Here is a 23354-nt window from a genome sequence, read left to right as displayed (position 1 = left end):
TTAAATAATTTTTCTATATTTCTTAATTTGTATTTTTATTTGTTAAGTAGGATCTTTAGAGACTACAAAAAAGTGGAAGCCTAGATTCTAATTCAAATAACTGTTAAAAAGTATTTTTTAGAAAACTAAATGCGAGATGATGCATAACATGCTATAATATGAGGTATCAAGCTTCAAGTATCTGGAAATAAAAGCAAGAATGATGGATTTAATTATTTTCACTTCTTCTCATTTTCCTTTCAGAAACGAATATGAAATATGAGAGAGAAAATTGTGTGTAAGACACAAGGAATAGCAAAGAATTAAAGCTAAATTCATTTGCAAATCTAATGGGAAAACTTTCATTGTCTTATAATCGTCCATTACAAAAACTATTTAAAATTCAATATGATAACAGAAGACTGACAGATAAGACACCGTTGACAAGAAAATTAAGCTACTATTGCGGTAAATTAAAATTTCTTTTTCATTGCCTGTCTCGTATAACGTTATAATGATTGTAGTTCAATGAACTCGACTGTGTTGCATTGCTTACTGATGTTGTAATACACTATGCCCTTAAGGTGTGGGCCAAGCGACATTAAAGTTTTATAGTGACAAACTATTTGGCAAATTAGAATTTTATTATAGCCTGTCGGCGTGCAAAGATGGCAGCAAGGAAGCAACGACCTATAGTACACTCCCATATTCAGATAGTTTGTGTGCCAAAGGTGCGCAAAAAATTGCAAAGATGTTGCACGAACTCGCCAAGTTCAAGGGCGACCGATGGTATAAGAGAGAACGTGGTCCTGAACCACATTTATTTGCTTGCGAAGTCTGTGACGATAAATCTTCTTCATATACAGTCATCTCAGTTATTCTGTGTAGGCCTAAGTGCGTGGAGGTAATTCTTATCAGGTGTGTAGTGAAAAATCTAAGGTATTTTTTCTACAGTAACTACGAAACTTCAAGTAAGCTTATAACACTTATAATTAAGCTTTGCGTAAAATAGTAGAACTATAAGTGGTTTTTATAAGTGCTTATATATTACATAAATCTAACGTAAATGTATTTCAATATCAAGAAAAACTTTAGCTACATTCATAATAGAGTATTAAATAAAATGTTTATCAGGGAAGCACTGAAAGTGATAGGCTACAATGGAAATATTTCGACATGTGACTCACTGGTAGGATTAGCTTAGCAGCAGCTGGACTATTGACCCTAATGAGTGTATCTTATTACTAGAGTCCTGCGTTTGGTTACCTAGAGTCACAAAGCAACCCTTAACAGTGTAGTTGCGTATGGGGTATAGGCCTAGATCAGTGGCACTGAACCCCAGACACACAGTTCAGGTCTATCTTCAGTGAGTAAGGCAGTCAACATGTCGAAACAAAACAAATAGTAGTCAGTGTAAATGATTTTGTTTTTACTGGGATTCATTGTATGACTTTAATTTTATTTATTTAATCATTTCCTTATTTCATTGTATTATTTCCTTATTCATTCATTCATTCATTCATTCATTCATTCATTCATTCATTCATTCATTCATTCATTCATTTATATATACATATATATATATATATATATATATATATATATATATATATATTGCACACACACATAGGCTTGTGTCCAGTTCTTGTGGAAAACAAGTATCCATAATTAATTTCTACAATCTGTCATTAGAAACGGTAACACAAGGATTAAAAAAAATCTACAAATATTTCTAAATGAAAGAAAGTTAAAACATCAAGGCCGAAGTATACATATATAATTTGAACTGGTAATGGAAATTACGGGAAAACGGCTGAACGGATTTTAATGAGTGACCCCTCATTTTCATGCCTGGCATCCAAAGTTTTTCGGAAAAGTAGTAGTTTTCAGTGAAATGTCAATTTTCCCACATAATTTTCCTATTTTCCAAAATCCATCTGTTGTCAGTTTTGAGAACTAATTTTATTCAATCACGGCCGACTTAATTGAATTTCAGAACAAAACACACACTACAATAAACAATAGGCTATTACACGAAGGCCATGACTTGCAGGATTGCCGACATATTTAGAGCTCAATTCAATTTGTTATTAAAATCTGATTCTGCAGTGTATAATTTTCTGAGTACAGCTGTGTATTGGATATTCAAATCTACGAAACTTGAGGTGGTTTGATGACATTATTACCATTAGAAATTAAATATTATTATAGTTAATATCATGATGCGTCTATTCTTCATTAATCGTACATAATATTGATGCTATATTGATGACATGAAAGTGAAACGTTTTGAGGTTATGTAAGTAAATGTAGAGAATATCTTAATTTAGATCTTAATTTCTATAATTTACTGAGTGACTGCTATATATAACTACAAAACTTAAGTAAGATAATAATATTGTTATTAAAAATCAAATGTTTTTATACTTATTAACCCAGTGGGGTTGGGTCTTATTCATATACTTAATGGCGGTGTAGTGTAGATATTGATATGCGTCCTTGTCTTCAGTATTGGCTCGAGAGAGCCCAAAAATTACAGTTCCTAAGGAAAGATCAAAAGGTATTACTTACTGATAAAATAAGAGACCTAGAAAATTTTGTAGTCTCCAGATCATTTCAGCAAGTTCTCTTAGTAAGATAAAATGATTTTACGCTCTTCATTTTAAGTTCTACATGCAGCAGCTATACGCAAATGCTATTGTTCGAAAGCTTAGCAAACCTGACATTTTTTTAACTTTTGCCTACAATCCACAATGACCTGAAATAGCTACTGCTATCGTCCTGACATTGATACTTGCGTTTTCGCGTTAAAACTCAAAAACTGAATTTGGATAGGTTCAAGAAAAAGTATTTGGCTAAAAAAATCCATTCAGAGGGAGTATGCTTCATTATTATGGATATGGAAGCAAATAACTATCAAAAAGACAATTATTCTTCATTGAAAATAAATCTGAAAAATTTTTATTTGAACGTCTAACGAACATACTTTGCAGCAGTATTTGCTGCACAAGCCACTAGTTTCATATATTTCAATAGTAATTCAATTTCGATTGTGGATATTCGAATTTTAGTTTCTTCTATAAATTGCCATATTATTTACAGTAGTCTAATTCTAAACTCATTTTCGCTTTGATAATATATATTTTAAAAAGTGCAAATTAAATATTCAGAACTCAGTAAATATGAGAAAAATAATGAGCGTTGATTTTTACTTTTTGGATAAGTTGACTTTATTTAAATATTCAGCTTGTTATTAAATTCACGTGGCAGTATATTTTGTACGTCCGTACTATTCTAATTGTCCAGTCACTATACAGACGAACACACGAATAAACATATATAACAAGAAACAGAACGGGGAGACAGCCTGTGACTCTCAGAGCGAAGCTAGTAGCCTGTATGATCCATGTACACCTAACTTGTATTCAAAGTAACCAAACGCCGGACTCTACTTACTACGTTTTCTGTACCACGGAATTCAATTGTATCACAAGAGTAAGTTGCCTGCGTTCCACGCGTACTCAAATGAAGGAGAAATTGTACGTGTTAATAGAGCAATGTGACGATATTAATTTGTGCGACTAATGTCTATCTTCAAAAATTATAATTTGTTATGTAAAAGGAATTTTTTAACTGGACATAATAAATAACTTCTGGGAAGAAAAGTGGCATTGGGTTTAAGATATAATATCGAGTAATAATACAGTGTGTCCGCACAAATATTCCGGGATTAATAATTCTGTCACTAGGTGTTTTACGAAATTCATACCAGTGGCATTAGAAAGAATAACACAAAGAATTTCAGGTAATGTACGTATAATTCATAATTGTTGACCGAAACAACAGATGACAGCACAATAAGAAAGAGAAAACGCCGTTTCCGTTAATTCGTTTGTCAGTAAGGCATTGTTGGATATAAGCAAATTGTGTTAAATGATCTGAATGTTACATTTTCAAGGCTCTGTGAATTGTACTAGTGATGGGCGAAGTTGTTCTTTTCCCGGAACAGTTCCGACGGTTCCGGTTCCGAAAAAATACTATGTTCCAAATAACAGTTCCGAAATAACAGTCACCAGTGGTGATGAGTCGGAGTCGTTGAGTCGTTCAAACGAACGGTACAGTATCCTCCCTCTTCACCATAGACAAATAACACCATGCAGCTCACACTGGAGCACTCATAGGCATGACATAGTACACATTCTTATCTATAGATGGCACTGCAATGCACATTCGAATCGATTTTGGAAAATTGCTGTGCATGCGGACAGAACTCAAAAGCTTAATGTTAGTAATTACACAGCTGTTGACTACAAGGACAGAATACAACACTTTGTTTTCGTACATAAAGTTATAAAGACATGGTAGCCAACTAAAAAAAAATAACATAACATTTAAAACATATGGTATGTAATTTCTGTTCTCTCTCTTACATAATAAAAAAAAAACAAATCATTAATTTTTATTTTTACTTTTCTTAATGCACGGTTATAATAATAATAATAATAATAATAATAATAATAATAATAATAATAAATATTACAATTTCATAAATAAAAAAGATATATATTGGCAGTACAGAAACCTGGAAACCCCACAGTGGGTTATTAAAATGTTGGAATCGCATCTTTACCAAAGTGTAATTTAAACTTCGCATTAAACATCGCTCTCCAAATCAGTACTTATATGGGTAGTTTCCAACAAATAATGCTACAAAATTTTGTCGTTCTTTGATAACAGAGAAGATAGCACAAAAACTTGTGCTTGTCAGACTTAACCTCAACAAACGACATACAGACATTGTAACTAAACCACTCATTACCATTTACGACTTTAACCTTTGTATAGAATCAGCTGATCAATGAATTAATAATAGTATGCGTACTTTATGACTTTGTAGAATGTTTATAAAACAGAATTAGTCAACTAATGGTGAAATAAACCATAAAGCGGGAATGAATATTACAGATTATTAAATACTTACTATAACATTACAGATGATTGGCCAGTCTTACAAATGTTGATATTAAAGTTCGCGCCACCGCAAGGATTTCAATTTCCATGCGCCCCCCTCCAACCAAATGAGAGTTTCAAATACCAACTTCATCCAACGAAGTTCCAAGTACAACATAAAGAACAACGAGAACAGTGTAACTGCTGCTGTCGTTGGTTCATCGGAACAAGCTCCGACGTTCCGACTGTTATCTCGGAGTCGGAACATACCTTGTGCAACGCGGTACTGCGAGCCCGCAACAGCTAGGCAAGTGAGCAGCTCGGAGTCGGAACACTGTTATTTCGGAACAGGAGGTTCCGACCTACTGTTCATTTTTGCAACAGTTCCGAGGGAGTCGGAACATACCTTGTGCAACGCGGTACTGCGAGCTCGCAACAGCTGGGCAAGTGAGCAGCTCGGAGTCGGAACACTGTTATTTCGGAACAGGAGGTTCCGACCTACTGTTCATTTTTGCAACAGTTCCGAGACCGGAACAGTTCCAAAATAACTGTTGTGTTATTTTTTGCCCATCTCTAAATTGTACTTGTTTACTTTTCCATTGACGTGGAACGTTGCGTCGTCACTAAAAATGAATTTGGCTGAAAGGTCTTCATCATCCGCCATTAGTGTCAATAAACTTTCACAGAAAACACGTCGTTTTGCATGGTCATCAGGTTTCAACTTATGCACTAATTGCAGTTTGAAGGGTGAAATCGCAGACGACAACGTAGGACCTTGGAAACGGTGGATATAGAAATGGTTAACTGCAGGCTAACTCTACGCACAGACTTTCGAGGACTATGTACAAACGCCTCCCTTACCTGTTCTACAGTTTCCGCAATAACAGTTTGGAATACTTCGAATTACTGAATTTTCTATTATTCTGCTCCTTGCCAACGACAGCGAAATGTTTCAAATCCCATTGTGTGAATAAAATTGCGGATATATTTTAATGAGGCAACTGGGAGACCGAAATGATGATTGCAAAAGTTATGGTGCAAGATTCATGAATAGGGCTAAAATTCAGAATTCAGTTTGAAAATATATACCAAATTTCAAGAGACAGAAAGTAAATGTACGTTTCAAGAACAGAATAATTGAATACCGAGCCATACATGTTTGAATGTACAATATTCTTAATACTGAATTTAAACTGATTTCGAATTTAGATTTCTGTTGTTACAAATTGTCAGGCCTTCATAAAATTATTTCGCATTGAACATTCATTTAAAGATTTTATGACATTCAGAAAGTCAGTGCAAAGAGAAATTTATTTTGTCCATAATTATTACATAATTATATATGAATTTTAATTTCTTTAACAATGTGGAATATTTTTAATAGCCTATACATTTCGAAATAAGCTTTATTTTATATTGGTTACACATATTTTGTAGACGTTTGAGACAGGCAGGGCATGTAGCACGTATGGGCGAATCCAGCAATGCATATAGAGTGTTAGTTGGAAGGTCTGAGGGAAAAATACCTTTAGGGAGGCCGAGACGTAGATGGGAAGATAATATTAAAATGGATTTTACGGAGGTGGGATATGATGATAGACAATGGATTAATCTTGCTCAGGATAGGGACCAATGGCGGGCTTATGTGAGGGCGGCAATGAACCTCCGGGTTCCTTAAAAGCCAGTAAGTAAGTAAGTAAGTAAGTAAGTAATTAATTAAGTAAGTAAGTAAGTAACATATATTTTGTTTCAATTGTGTTCAGATTTTTACTGAACACACTGAAAACTAGATTTAAATCCTGGTGATATACAGATAATTTGGTAGGTTTAATTACGGAAGGAGTGTCTAACATTGTTTATATTGATACTCTTTTCTGATGTATTATTATGTTGTGTATATCTCAAATGTATGGATAGGGTAAAGCTGAAAATTTGGAACAGAATTGTAGCTGTGAAAATTAAGTAATCTAAACACACTGTATGAATTACATGACAAGTTTTTATTAACATGTCATACTCGAAGTAAAATAGTGCCGCAACTCGAAAATTGTGACTTGTAAAGGTACGCTATTTCCTAGTAAAATACTGCTGTAAAATATTTTAATAAATAGATACCGAAACTTTTGATAATTTACTATTTTATTATTAGAATTTTATACCTCCAACTAGTAAAACAGTATTGAAAAAAAAAATACGATAGTAATATGTGATTTTCGACATACGACAGTATTTTACTGGGAGTGCGATGTATACATTTTAATTAGTGTGTATATAACATTACTATACCCATTATTTCTATTAAAAATGAAATTAATTATACTTATCAAGTACATTAACTGACACAAAATTATACAAAATTTTACTTGTGTCACTTGTGTCTACTTCGATATTAAAAACTGCCAAACAATTTAATTGAGATGTTATTCAACATGCCTGTTTTTTCTTTCTGCTTAGAAGGGTCAGATTAATATTTTTCACTGTGATAAAAGCGAGAGACATGTATATATGATTCGTAAATAAATAGGGTAGCTTTCAATGAGAGTTCTCTACGTAAAATGAACGCAGTTATGGTATATTACAGAGGTCGTACCTGCCTATCTGCCCGTATATTTCATGCCGAGAGCCACTGGGTAAACTTGGGTGACAATTCACATCAGAGAGATTTTAAACCGTTTTTAATCTCAACCTAAATCGCGCAATTACAAAAAAAAAAACGTACTATGCACCGGGGCGCAATAAGTATTGTTTCATTCAGATGAATGGCCAAATGCCGTGAAATTGTTTGAATGGGTATTGAAAATGTAGATAAAATGGCATTTTTTGTCGACGTCAGATATTTATTCGAGATAATAAACTTTTATATTATCGCCGTTACTTCTTGAAAAATCATGATCCCGTAAATTGAGGTAATTATTTAAAATTCGTGCGTTATCGAGCGTATATCTAGAAAAAATGAAACCCTATAAAATTTCTATCTCCTACTATATTTCATGTGTACCCCCGATTTAAGAACTTTATATGCTCTACGTTTTCCATTGAAAATAATAAAAATAAAATGTGATAATGGAAAAATGACATTTATTCGGAGCATGCGGAAATTGATTCCATTTACACCCTTCAGCAACTAAAGTTTTCGTGAACCTGTTTCATAGATAGGCAACAGGAACAATCAAAGCCTTGTTGGATCCGCAGCGGTGATAGTATAGACACTTCTATAAATGTCATACATAATATTAAATAACAAATGACATTCTCCACTATGATAATAATAATAATAATAATAATAATAATAATAATAATAATAATGATGGTGATAATGATAATGATCATAAATGGTCGCCGATTTTGAAGTTCGAAGTCCTAATGGGAATTGGTGACTTTCGAAAAAAAAAAAGACAAATATCAACTATTTTTCTCCTACGTACAGATACCTTTCCCACTGCTACAAATGTCATGAATAAATAATATTACACAAAAATGGCGTTTTTCTCTATAATATTAGTGACAGTAATGATTACAATGACAGGTAATGATATACACTACCGGTCAAACGTTTTCGATCACTTATCACAATTATGGATTTGTGGTTGAAACAGGGATTTCGTTTTGGTTATTCTATCATATCACAATGCTAGAGAGAGAAAATATTTATTTTGTTGGTCTATTTAGTTTTTCCGATGTATCTGTAGTTACTTACTGGCTTTTAAGGAACCCGGAGGTTCATTGCCGCCCTCACATAAGCCCGCCATTCGTCCCTATCCTGAGCAAGATTAATCCAGTCTCTATCATCATATCCCACCTCCCTCAAATCCATTATAATATTATCTTCCCATCTACGTCTCGGCATTCTCAAAGGTCTTTTGCTCCCCGGTCTCCCAACTAACACTCTATATGCATTTCTGGATTCGCCCATACGTGCTACATGTCCTGCCCATCTCAAACGTCTGGATTTAATGTTCCTAATTATGTCAGGTGAAGAATACAATGTGTGCAGTTCTGTGTTGTGTAACTTTCTCCATTCTCCTGTAACTTCAATCCTCTTAGCCCCAAATATTTTCCTAAGCACCCTATTCTCAAACATTCTTAACCTATGTTCCTCTCTCAGAGTGAGAGTCCAAGTTTGACAACCATACAGAACAACCGGTAATATAACTGTTTTATAAATTCTCAGATGTATTTGTACATTCAAATAAAGTATATAGTTGTTTTCATAGCTGATCGAAAACTTCGCCATTTTTATCTTTGAAGTGCGAGTGAGGTTTAGTATATAGCGAAAGAACTTATAAAAAATTAACCTCTTACGTGCCCACACTTGTCTCCATCACAGAACATACAATGCAGAGGAACTTCGTGTTACGTTAAAAGTGTTAAATTCATGCATCAATTTTAGTTATAACAACGGCGAAATCATGTCCAATAAGGAAAAAAAGAATAATTTCTCTCCTATGATGAATTGAAAATTATTTTAATTGAACACACCATAACTGAAGAGAACATATTATAAACGATATGAGCAATAAGCAATTTGAAACAACTGGATAATGCAGAAGGTATAGCAGCACAGACTACGCTCGCCACTAGTGACCGGGCTGTACCGAGCCATATCAAACATAAGAGAATCGAAATGTTGCTAATAAAATTAGTATTACTCGACCGAGGCGAGTGGAGCCGCGGGCGTAATGTGAACTATCGCGATGACGCTATACGAACTCAGAAGCAGTACAAGTGGCGCTCCAGGCTGTAGGACTCCACTGGCCTCAGTCGAGTAATAACTATATTCAATAATAATACACTGTACTAGTCCAATGCAAGATTTACGGAGTATAACGGCGGTATTTTGAATGCAGTAAAAGAAAATGAAGTTTTCGAAGATATCATAACAAGTCATCACAGCGAAAATGAGAAATATGATGTGTTCTAGGAAATATCATTGAAATCGACAGAGGGTCTGACAATACTATATATCCTCATCAAAACTACTTAATCTTATCGCTAACAATGGCGCTATTAGAGGTGGGGAAAAAATAACATAACAGTTATTTTGAAACCGTTCCTTGTTTGGAACTGTTCCAAAAAGTAACAGCACCTTGGAACACTATGTTCCAAAATAACAGTGTTGCTCTGAGCTAGTACGAAATACTTGCGGTTACAAATACTCGTTTCACTTTGGAACTACATTATGACAACACCTGTTCCACAGAACGGAACATGTTTGGTACTATTGAAAGCAGAGACGCCAACTTTTGAAAAATAGTGGGTGGGTTCAAACATTTGACGAGCCTTAAATTAAATAAATCTCAAACCACGATAAATTATTGGGTGGGCTCGGATTCCACGAGTCCATATAAGTTGACGCCACTGTTTGAAAGCAGAATTGGGAATCCTTTCGTCGTACTGAAAAAAAAATGTTGGAAACTAAAGTAAAAGATAAATAGTAAAGATACGAAGATAGTCTTTAAATAATGTACACATTATCTTGGAACTGATGTTAATTAAGTATAGGATTCTATCAAATAACATAATGCCTGTATTATAGTAACTGCATTGTGAATTTTATCAAGGGAGATGAAAATATATAGGTTATGTTTTATTTCCAAAGTTTTAGTTTCATCACCATTCTTGAAATTAAACTAAAATCTGTTGAAACATGACTGTATTATTGAAGTTCTTTTGTTAAAAAAAATACAACGGTAAATTTTCATATTTCATTACAATGAGATTATTATTCTTCATGACGGTACATTATTAATATGAATTTTAGCATGGCCAAAGTGATTATAGCTTTTATTTACGCTTTTTTGAGAAATTGAACACTACTGTGACCTTCAGCTAAGCAGAAGAGGAAGAATAGGTTAGGTTTTATTTACCACTGGGATCCATTTCGATTTCGTGACCAATTTAAAAATAATTTAAAATTACATTACATTTCCTGCTTCGAACAAACCTGATCTACGAATTCAATTTAGCATTAGAAAAGATTTCATTTCCAGGAATTCACATCTCGACTCATTATGACATCGTACTGCATCACACGGCATACAGGGAAGTATGTGATCATTTAGCGTCCGTACTTCCTAAATACCACTGTTACATTACGTACTAGTAATACGTGGCTCTTCCACTGTTACATTAAATACTCCTGTTACAAAAAATATTTGCTGTTACAAAAAATAACTTGCTGTTACAAAAAATACTCGATGTTATGGAACTACATTATGAGTCATGACTATAAAATAACGTAACGGCCTGTTCCAAACCATTACTGTTACATTGCATACTAGTAGTACTGTACCTGTTATAAATACTTGCTGTTACACGTTACAATATACTCGATGTTATAGAACACGGCCGACTTGATGATACCTTTGCTTTCAAAGATGAAGCGAAGCTAGCATCAAGTCGGCCGTGTATGGAACTACATTATGACAACCGTTGCTGCAGTGTTATCAATTTAGCGACTTTGTCACTATATCTGGCTACTTTTAACAATTTTCAGGGACAAAATCAATACCAACTTTTAATCCTGAACTGGTGTCGTGCATAAATATAACGTAACTGGTTTCGTGGTGTCAATACTGTCAATATGACTTCTGGACTTTCTCATGGCCCTCGACTTATACTTTTGCCTTTTTTTACCCAAATGTTTGCATAAACTACTTTGACTAAAGGGTTTTAACAAAAATAAATTGTGTCACACGCTTCACAGAATGACAGAACTGAATTTAGGGACTTGACTCTGGAGGAGTTTCGTTCATTCCTGGTGTGTTTTATTTTGGTACAGTTTCCACATTAAATATATAATATAAAAATTAATTTCTGATCCTGCAGAATGATCCTATGGTAACAACATGGAGTCAGGCCACAAAGGGAAAAACACTGGAGGAGGGATTCGATCCGGTGCTGTGGAGCGAACTTCGGCGTAGGCTATATAATATATGATGGTACTGTTATTTTGGAACTGTTATTTGGAACCTAGTATTTTCATGGAACTGGAACAGTTGGAACTGTTACGAGAAAATAACAACTTTTCCCATCTCTAGGCGCTATGTCTCAGTAAAGTTGAGAACGAGGGAGGGAGAGAAATAAAAACAAATTATTCCTGCTAACAAAGTCACAGGGAAACATCATGCCCATATGCTGGCAACATTGTGTACTTGTCATCGTTATGGCACAACTGAAAACTGCCTTGCCTAATTGTCCAGTTTAGCGAGGAATTTAAATACATTGTTAAACAAAAGTTTTTGATAAAAACGTAACCCCTTTATTAAAATTGATGTTAACGTGATATATGGCTTTTTCCTTCTAAAAATATCAATTTATTCATCTTCCACAGTTCCTCAGTGTCAACTGAAAAGTAAATGTTTCACTCATGCTTTCAGTAATTACCTATTCTTTTTAAGAGTTTTCAATTTCTGTTGATGCAAATGGATCATTAGATTTCTGTTTACGTAGACGGACCAGTAGGGAATTCGTATGAATTTTATTTTTTATTGGGTAATTTTACGACGCTGTATCAACATCTAGGTTATTTAGCGACTGAATGATATGAAGGTGACAATGCCGGTGAAATGAGTCTGGGGTCCAGCACCGAAAGTTACCCAGGATTTGCTCGTATTGGGTTCAGGGAAAACCCCGGAAAAAACCTCAACCAGGTAACTTGCCCCGACTGGGATTCGAACCCGGGCCACCTGGTTTCGCAGCCAGACGCGCTGACCGTTACTCCACAGGTGTGGACTACTCGTATGAAAAATGCATTTTTTTTTTTTTATGTTCCGATCTTGCACATATTACATTCAAATATCGACAGCACGTGCCTATTAGCGATTCCTGTTGTGTCTTAATATGTATTGCGCTGTCAGCGCGTGAAGAAAATATAAACTGCTGCTAAAAGCATAGTGAACCGGTCGGGAGACATGGTAATGAATTTATATAGCTACTTCCTCGCTAGTACGCAACATACAGTTTTGTCATTTATTCTAGTTTCATCGAGTTAAGTAATCCCACTTGGTGAATGAGTATTCGCTTCAGAAGATGTTTTTGGGGAATGGCCTTGCATATTTAAAGATAGGAGAAAGTAGTACAGTACGTTACACATACGAACGACAAAATAATAAAGGCTGGTCCACAATAAACCGGTAACGGAAACGACAACGAGAAAGAGAACGGAAATATTGTTAAAATAAATGTATTTAAATGTGAGTATTCACAATTAACGAGCAGATTGTCGGAACCCGGGAACGGGAACGTGAATGTTAATTGTGAATGCTCAGATTTAACAATATTTCCGTTCTCGTTATTGTTGTCGCGTCCATTCCCGGTTTATTGTGAACCAGCCTTAATAATAAACTTTAAAAACTATAAATCGATCAGGAGAGGGAGTAGAGGAGAAAGAGTTATGCCAAAGAAAAATCATTATGAGGTAGGTTTTAAAGTCGAATTAGAACATACCTGTTCACAGTAATTTTGAAAATCATGAAGCTGTTTTCAACGTAGAACTATTGTTGTGTCAGACCTTTGTCATGTTATTATAAATTTTCCTGTTGTCTTTATCGCTTTTTCCATATGGCAGGCCTCTAATTAGATAAATAAATAAATAAATAAATAAATAAATAAATAAATAAATAAATAAATAAATAAATAAATAAATAAATAAATAAATAAATAAATAAATAAATACATATACAGATAGATAGATAGATAGATAGATAGATAGACAGACAGACAGACAGACAGACAGACAGACAGACAGACAGACAGACAGACAGACAGACAGACAGACAGATAGATAGATAGATAGATAGATAGATAGATAGATAGATAGATAGATAGATAGATAGATAGATAGATAGATAGATAGATAGATAGCCTAAATATGATACACATTTTCATATATTTATCATTTTTAAAAACTGACTTTCGTAAAAGTGAAGTATTATTAGATATCCCATGCAATATCCAAAGAGATATATCGCGGAAATTTGTGTGAGATTAATTATACACATCTAATTAAACTGTAAAATCTAATTGAGACTATACATGTCATTTGTGTATAATCCGCAAAACAAAATTTTATCTTCTTAATTGTTTCCTAAGACGTATTTAAAAAAAAATAAACTAAAAGGAATGAAACCAACAGTAATATAATACTGTACACAAAATAAATTGGTGCGAAGCATGTAAAAGTATGGTGTTTGTTTTATTGTAAACACACTGTTTTCTTCTCTTTCTTCTTCTTGCTGCCAAGTGTTAGGTCCTGTGGTCTGTTACAGTCACAAAATGTTACTCCATTTCTGCATATCTAACGCTGGTTTATAAATTTCACACGCTTGAATACATATAATTTTTAAATATATATTATATGATAGAAACTGCAGGCCTATTACACTGACCTGCTTCCAATTTTTCGGCAGGAAAGTTCAGATTTATAATTTTCCATAGAGACTAGTTATATGTCGATTGTACCTTCATCGTCTGTAGCGGTGAACTTGGGCCGTGCTAATGTATAAGGGTGGAAGTGAAATAGCCTTGCAGATTTCCAGAGCGAATAGCTCATGTAAGACGTAACAAAAAAACTATAATATTGGTGGAAAATTCAGTTTCTTCATTTTTTTTTCACAAATGTTTAACAATCTCTTATTGGGTAACTATCGCGAATAGGATCGTGATTTGTGTCCATATCGATAGGAAATCTAATAAAGAATAATTTATCCCCCTGGCGTATTTCAATAGCAGCTTACGTACGGAGACTCGCCGAGTTCGTTGGCTTCTTACATCTGCATCACGAGTAGGTGTATTAGCGACGATGGTTCCGGACTCCTGAAACTTCAAACTTAATTTACTTATTAACCGTGCGATTTAATCACAAAACGTAATAGCTATAGGTTTTCTATTCATTTACGTGTAACCTATCGCCCCTTTTAAGCTGCAAGGTTATTTAACTTCCACTATATTGAGTTTTGAGGCGAGGTGATATTAATTTTGAGGTGAGTTGACGTGAGAAAATTTGGCAACATGAAATTAAGTATGTTCAGTTTTGACATGAACCGAAGTGAAGTGAATTGAGAAAAGGTAAGGTAAACTGAGATGAGCTCTGTTATAACGTGAGTTGAACCTTGAGAGATAAGATGACCTAAGATGGAGTGGGTTTAAATTATTTTAGTTTTGAAGTGAGATGTTCATTTGAATTTTTATAAATTAAAGTGTGAGAGAGGAGTTGAAATTAACTGATACGGATGGGAAAGATAATATTAGATAATATATTCTTCCTAGTGGAAGAAAGGAGTGATATAAACCATACATCACCAATATATCTGTTCATATGACAAGGAACAAGAGGGTCAATGCCAATTCAGAGATCTAAAGACCGCGTACATGTATTTACATCACTTTCTTCTTTCTTTGGACAGACTTTAGAGTTATTCTTTTTTCCACTTTCCATCTAAACATAATAGAGACTAAGTGAACAAGGAGAAGGTCTGGAAATAATGAGGTAATAGTCGAATGAGAGTAAGATGAAATTCTACTCCAATCACTTTTTTCATCATAAATTTCGCAGATCTGACGAGAACGGTATCTCCGAATTAGCTTAATAAAAATTCCAATTAATCAATTATTGCGTTCTAAAAATAAACTGATAAATATAAACAGAACGATAAATTAAAATGGAAAAAAATATTACATGATATAGCGTAATTGAAGAGAGTGAGATAACAAAAAATAGTAGGCTACAAAATAAAAGAAAAAAGTACAAAACATCTGCATATGACAGCAGAATACAATGCACGATTTGAAATAAAAATAATAAATAACTATTAATGGAATCGGAATTGCAACCACAGTATATTACAAAATATATATTTGAACCGAGGTTGCAATGAGAAATACAATATTTTTATGTGTAAATATAAAGAATTATATTTATACAAACATATCACATAGGCCGAGATTACGTGATTACATCATCTGCGTTCAGGTTTTTTGTGAATTGAGTTCACGTACGAAAGATATAGACCAAATTATTTTGTTTTTCTTGTTGACATAATTCACTGAGCACTGAATATTCACTAACAAGTTACTATGAGACATTAAATAAACTGTTAACTTCAAAGAATTTCCAGTTTCATACTCGTATTTTTTTACTACAGGTGTAAGAAATACAGGATGAGTCATAAGTATGTTTGGAAAACGCGTAAGTGTGCTCCTGGATCAAAATTAAAAATAATTCCTTATATGAAAATTTGACGGAAAATACTTATTTATTGAAAAAATCGTAATAGTGACTTTTGTTTTCCTAAGTGGCCGATCATATTATTGTGTTATTTTTGTTTTGATTTTGATCCAATGTTTGTTTACAAACAACACAATGACAACACAGTAGTTTGTTTTGATTGGACGCGGTGGTCCAGTGCCTTGTCCACCCAGATCACCCGACCTCACCCCATTAGGTTTTACCTTTGGGGTCACTTGAAGGCTCTTGTCTATGCAATACCAGTGAATGATGCAGAGGAGCTATTGCAACGTGTTGAAAATGCACGCCAATTGATCCGTGATAACAACATGATGTTTGAGCGAACTCGCAAGTCGTGTGTACGTCATGCTCATGCATGTGTAAACAGTGGAGGAGGACACATTGATAACCTTTTGTAAACGTTAAATGACAAGTTTCCAAAAATGTACTTGTGACACAACAAAAAAAGAACAAAAACAAAGTATGACCTATTTTATTTTATTTTATATTCTCTTATAGGTCTATTAATATTATATCTGAACTGCGACCGAACACGAGCGCTGCTTATTCGGTCTCAAATTTTGTTAATACTACTGTATCTCCTTTTTTATATTGATTGTATTATTTTATTTCTATTTCCCTTGTTTTTTTGTAATTATATTATACCATTTCTGCAATAAATAAGAATTTTCCGTCAAATTTTTATATAAGGAATTGTTCTTATTTTTTATCCAGAAGCACGCTCACGCGTTTTCCAGACATACTTATGACTCACTCTGTATATACAGGAAATGTAACAATATATAATAATAAAGTAAGTTATAAAATGTTCATGATATATCCATTTTACTACCGGTACTTATTAAACTTATGTAGATACTCGTATACAAAGATTGGAATGCAACCAGTGAATAAAAAAAGTCTTACGAACAATATATTCTTCACAAATCGTATTTTTACAGTCATATAGTGAATTCATGTTTCTTGAACGCGAGGTCACAGCATGTATTATTAACATAACAAAATTCGAAGAGTTAAAAATATAATTTACTTAAATTAAGAGACCAATAAATTAAACTAACATTTTCTGTTTCAGATAATGGACATCAGTACTACAGTACTTCTGGTTGTTATCTGCGTTTTGAGTAATTCTTGTGCTACTGGATTGAATTTCAAGAGCAGATTTGCTCAATATGTCAAGAACTATCTAAGACAGGGAACAATGGCAACAATAAATTTTATAAATGAAGGAACGAAGCATTTCGAAGAGGAACCCAGAGATGAGAAAAACATCCTTCAAGAGTATGATTTCATAATTGTAGGTGCAGGATCGGCCGGCTGTGTTCTTGCGAATCGTCTTAGCGAAGTTTCTAACTGGAAGGTTCTACTAATTGAAGCCGGAGGTAAAGAGAACTTCGTGATGGATATCCCCCTGGTAGTATCACCGCTACAGCTTTCAGAAGCAAACTGGAAATATAAAACGGAGCCGAATGGAAACACATGTCTTGCCATGAAGAATGGACAATGTACTTTGCCTAGAGGGAAAGTTATGGGCGGAAGCAGCACAATAAATTACATGATTTATACAAGAGGAAACCGCCACGACTATGACCACTGGGAAAAGTTAGGCAACCCTGGTTGGAGTTACAAAGATGTTCTTCCTCATTTCCTCAAACTTGAAAATATGACAATCGCTGAATTAAGTAAAGACGAACAATTTCATTCAACAAAAGGCGAGCTGCCTATAAGCTACGCTCCGTACCACACACCCCTGGCTGGTGCATTCCTTGAAGCTGGGAAGGAGATGGGCCACAAAGTCGTTGATTATAATGGCGAGACGCAAATGGGATTCAGTCTCGTGCAAGCAACGATAAAAAATGGAACTCGCTGGAGTGCTTCGAGGGCATTTCTGCATCCCATTAGAAATAGAAAGAATTTACACGTTATGAAGTGGAGTCTTGTCACTAGGATTCTTCTAGATCCCTTCACGAAGACTGCATACGGCGTTGAATTTTTTCGTGATAACAAGTTACATGTGGTGCATGCAAAGAAGGAGGTTATAATATCAGCAGGAGCTGTAAACTCTCCTCAGCTGCTTATGCTATCGGGGATTGGACCAAGACCACATCTCAATGACATGGGAATTACAACGGTAAAAGATCTCCCAGTTGGTTATAATCTCATGGATCATATAGGAGTGATGTCAATTCACTTTATAGTCAATGAGTCAGTTGCTCTAAGAACAAGTGATTTGATAGGTACTGGGAAATTTATAGAGTTCATGGCTCATCGTACAGGGCCATTCTCTATACCTGGAGCTGCTGAAGGCATATCTTTTCATGACTCAAAGAACCCACATGAGTCGAATGGAAATCCGGATTTAGAATTAATGTTATTTTCCTCAAATATGGCAGCAGAAAGCACCCTTCGTGAGACATTAGGCGTTAAAGAAAATGTGTACGATACTGTATATAAACCTATTGAAAACGTTCATGCATGGAGCGGTGTACCAATAGTACTAAAGCCCAAAAGCAGAGGGAGAATTATGCTCAAATCTAAAAATCCACACGATAAACCACGTATCTACCTCGATTTCTTTGAAGATAAATCAGACATTGAAATGTTACTTAAGGGAGTTAAAAGAATTTTGGAATTAGCCAAGACTAGAGCATTTCAGAAGTATGGGTCAAGGTTGCACGATATCCCCACACCCGGCTGTGAGCATCTTCCGCCTGGCTCAGACAATTATTGGCGATGCGTTTTACGGCATTTCGCTTTCCCCATTTGGCACTTGAGCGGCACTTGCAAGATGGGACCCGGCGCAGTCGTGGACTCGAGGCTCAAGGTGCACGGCGTGAAGAGGCTGCGAGTGATCGACGCTTCTATTATGCCAGAGCTTCCAGCCGCCCACACCAACGTCCCGACCATGATGATAGCAGAGAAGGGAGCAGAGTTCATAAAGCAGGACTGGGAACTCGGCAACATATAGAAGAATTGCATAACACGTGCTATTTCTATGTACTGTGAAGCTATCGACGTAGATACAGGTGCGTACGTAATAGCAACTGATGATAAGAATATATTATAAAAATATTTAACAACCTGCATTTAACAATTACAAATGTAACAATTAAAATGTAAACAGAATATGGCAACATGAGTTTAACGATAAATTTTAACTATTCCTGTTAATTTCATTCTGCTAACTTTATACTACTGTTATCAAAAAGTCAGATGACTTGTGAAACCATAGAGGATTTGCTAGGAATAAGGTTTATTTTAAAATAAAACCAATAAGAGGAGGAGTTGATTTGCATAAAAAGCAATTAATATAACATTTGAAATATGACCAGTGGCGACTCGAGATATTTTTCTTTGTATGTAAGATATGAGATTGATGACTGATGCTCAAGACAGAAACTAATAATAATAATAATAATAATAATAATAATAATAATAATAATAATAATAATAATAATACGCAATTAATTTCTTTCTACAGTTAAATTCTTCCAAATGATCAAATACATCTTCAGATATTCTTTCGGCAGTATTGTCATCTGAAAGTCCTGTTAATTCTTGTGTTTTATTATAGCTTATTTTATTTATTTTTATGTAATTTTGGTTTTTATTAGTTTTATTTTTATATTATATCATTTTAAATTATTTATTATTTCGTTTATTCTGTTCTTTTAAAATGACCAATGAACTACATTTAAGGAGGCTGCAAGGCTACTTGAAAATTCGTATTGTAGTCTCTGACAAGGTCTCCACCACCCAGAAAGAAGGGCCGTAGTATTAGGATATACGGTCACATCCTCAAACGCGGTTAAAGTTAAGCCATACCCTGCCCTCCGCATTCTCCAATGTCATTAACTTCACTGCTAGAAAAAAACCGTTTGCTGTAAGATATTTGGATGGTTCCTTGGAAAGTATTTCTAAGGTCTGAGATGTGCAGTGGCGACACCTCACGACAGAAAGTGGAAGTTTGAAGAAAATTATTACGTCGGGACGCATTAAAAATCAGAATCTGTAATTAAAATGTTTTCTATCCTCAGAGGCACGAAGTTAAACTGTAGGATCATCCTCATATTGTTCATGGAGGAATCGCCAGTGATTATATGACTGCCATTTTGTTCCTCAGTCATTTATTAATAGCCTCTCTTCATAATGTGTACATATCCAGAAGAAAACTCTGATATACTTACTAAAATTTTCTGAGGGCATTGAAAAATTCTGACGTCTGTGAAAATAACATCACTTTTTACTAATGGTGGGTACTTGACTTTTCGTCATTCACTCTTACGAAGCCAGTTATTCTACAATTTACCGACTGAGTCATTGCCCAGGGGGCGCCATAGAAGATTGGTATAATGTTACAACCGTGTTGAGATGAGATGATGAAGATTTTTGTTGGGATGCCATAGGGAAACTGGAGCTTCCGGACAAAATCCCTGTGTTACCTGGACCACGGGAGGTAAGTCGGGGATTGAATCCGAGTCCATATAATTACTGTATAAGTCCAGTGCTCTAACTACTAAATCACCGTGGCGGAAAATAAAAATGTAATGGGTAAAATGGGTAAAAATAACTTGTATGTAATGATAAGGTAATAATAATAATAATAATAACAATAATAATATAGGCTGTATATATTTATTAGTATTGTTATTATTATTATTATTATTATTATTATTATTATTATTATTATTATTATTATTATTATTATTATTATTATTATTATTATTATTATAGGTCCACATTTTTAAATTATCAGAGATATAACTATAAAAGTTTAAATAAAAGCCTATTTAGCTAGTTAGAGCACTGGATATTTTTTTTTAAAAACCTCCAATAGTCGGATGTTATTGACAAATGAGGGTAATTATTAAATATCAGAAATTTTGTTGATGATAAGGTTAATATAAAAATGAAACTTTTTTGTCTGCTTCACAAATAGCTTATTTTTATAACATGTGAATAATATAAAATTCAGATATAAATGCCATTTAGTTCTTCGATCATCAGTGATATTACCTTTATGCTTTTATAGGAAACTAAAGAAAATTAAGCTAATTGTTTTGCGTGTAGGGATCTAGGAAAGTTTGCACTAGATTTACTTAAAACTTAATATTATGATCAATATGAAACTTTAAAAACATTTTTTTAGGAATAAAGTTTTATAGACAAAAAGGGCAACATATTTTACAATAATGAATCGTATATGTTTAATGTTTTTTATACTTCGAAATAAGCTTTTCAAAAGCAATCGGTACATAATAATTGAAAACAATAGGGTATTGTGGAGTTAAATCTAATCGTTTTAAGAATGAAATTATGTTTTAACTTCTATGTAAATATTACTGTATTTCAACTTAATTAAAGGAAATTAGAAAGTTTTCTCAACTTTGAATAGATGTATACATTTGAGTTTCATTTAAAAAAAGTATTTTTGAATGTGTTATATTAAAAAAATGAAAAAGGTAACAATAGTCTGAAAATCTATGAAAACGGGAAAAATACACATGGGTAAATTGTAGGAAAACTGAGAATATTAAGTGTATATTAGTTTAATATTCTTAAGGAAATCTGAGACCTAAACAAAACCAGCATAATTTTATTAACTGCTCCCATTGGAGGTAGCCCAGAAGGACTCAGTATACTCTCCTACATGAATTTTACAGTACCTAGTAAATGTTTTACATAAATACTGTATTTGTTGACTGAAAATTAAAATAAACATATAGAGTACATAATGAATTATAGAGTGAAAAAAAATTAAATACAGTGAATATGATGACTCAAAATTTGAAAGAGCGTTTCAAAACTGACGTTATGATGTCAGTTGTAAATGTCTTTGGTAGTTCAAGTCTTCCTGAAGCTTTCAAAGAACTTGGGAATCACACCACGAGCTCCAATAAGAAGACCAATTCAAGCTGGTATTTTACTTTGAAGTAATCAACTATTGGCAGGTAAATGTTGATCCTTTCTTGATTCACATCCTTGGACTGGCTACTCCCCGTTTCAATCCTTATGGTAGGATGAATTATATATCCTTTCTTGCCAGTCTGGGAATACGCTATGATGCCAATAGCAAGGCAAAAAACTTCCTCTTCTACTATCCAAGACTTTTTTTTTTTCAAAGCAGTTGCAATTAAGGATGGAACATGATGGTGTTTGGCATTTCGGAGGAGTAAACCTCTGTTACACTGACCTTGGACGTGGGCAAGGGTTTCAGTCTCCGGGAATCCATGTCTGCATCGGGATCCGTCCAAAGAGCGACCAGGTACTCCTCTAACTGCTGCTAAATTGACATTCATTTTAAGGCAGGTTACCCAATCAGATGTAGATAGTCCAGACTTATAAAAAATCCAGGCATTGGCTTTAGGTACTTCGCTGCATAATTCTACACTTCTGCCTCTTCCAGGCATTACTTTCCATGATTCGAATTCTCTGAGAAAGTATCAGAAGTACATATTTTGTAACTTTCTTCTCTTAATTAAGAAGATAGTCTTGGTTATTTCTTATTAGTCTTTTAGGGTGCTATGCATAGACATTTCGCTAGCCGCGCTACAAGCGTGCTAAACTAGCCCAGGCTATCGACTGATTATTTGTACAGGATCCACATCACATCACATCACATCACACATCACACATCACACATCACACACCACACACCACACATCACATCACATCACATCACATCATATCATATCATATCATGTATCATATCATACCATCACTGGTTTATGAATACGAAAAATGTTAGTTCGCTGATCATCAACCGGAAGCCCGCGCTAACAATGTCTATGAATATGGCCCTTAGATTTTAAAAATCTTTCAAATAATTGGTGAAATTACGTACATTATTATATATAACCAGCTACTTTTTCCTCCACAAGACTCAAAATCTGCAAAGAATTGAGCCGCAGTCCCTTTAGCAAGCTCAGTAGACAGGTGCAATATTATGATTACAGTGAGACAATGGAATATTATATGAAATGTCATCTTAATCCAATTTGTCTTCCACAAGTGTCATGAGATCGACAGGAAAACGAACTCTGGTCTTTTCAAACTACCACCCGATAGCTGGACCAGATGACGTGATGAAGTAAGAGAAGGACTGACAACAGTGTTCAACGACTTTTCGATCTCTGATTATTCCATAGTACTTTTAATAACAAGCTTTATTCGACTG

At 34.3% G+C, this 23354-nt stretch overlaps 1 protein-coding gene across 1 annotated transcript in view; it reads left to right on the top strand.

Moving 5' to 3' along the window:
- The first annotated feature begins 814 nt into the window (after positions 1 to 814).
- LOC138693354 (glucose dehydrogenase [FAD, quinone]-like) overlaps positions 815 to 23354 on the top strand; it is a 65081-nt gene continuing 42541 nt past the window's right edge. The window contains exons 1-2 of the mRNA XM_069817270.1: positions 815 to 897; positions 17253 to 19203. Coding sequence (XP_069673371.1) covers positions 17256 to 19145 — 1890 coding nt within the window. The 5' untranslated portion in view covers positions 815 to 897; positions 17253 to 17255 and the 3' untranslated portion in view covers positions 19146 to 19203. The remainder of the gene's footprint in view (positions 898 to 17252; positions 19204 to 23354) is intronic.

This window comes from Periplaneta americana, chromosome 17, assembly GCF_040183065.1.
Source record: "Periplaneta americana isolate PAMFEO1 chromosome 17, P.americana_PAMFEO1_priV1, whole genome shotgun sequence".
Lineage (NCBI taxonomy): Eukaryota > Metazoa > Arthropoda > Insecta > Blattodea > Blattidae > Periplaneta > Periplaneta americana.
The sequence above is the reverse complement of the archived record's forward strand: the minus strand, read 5'-3'. Positions and strand labels throughout refer to the sequence as shown.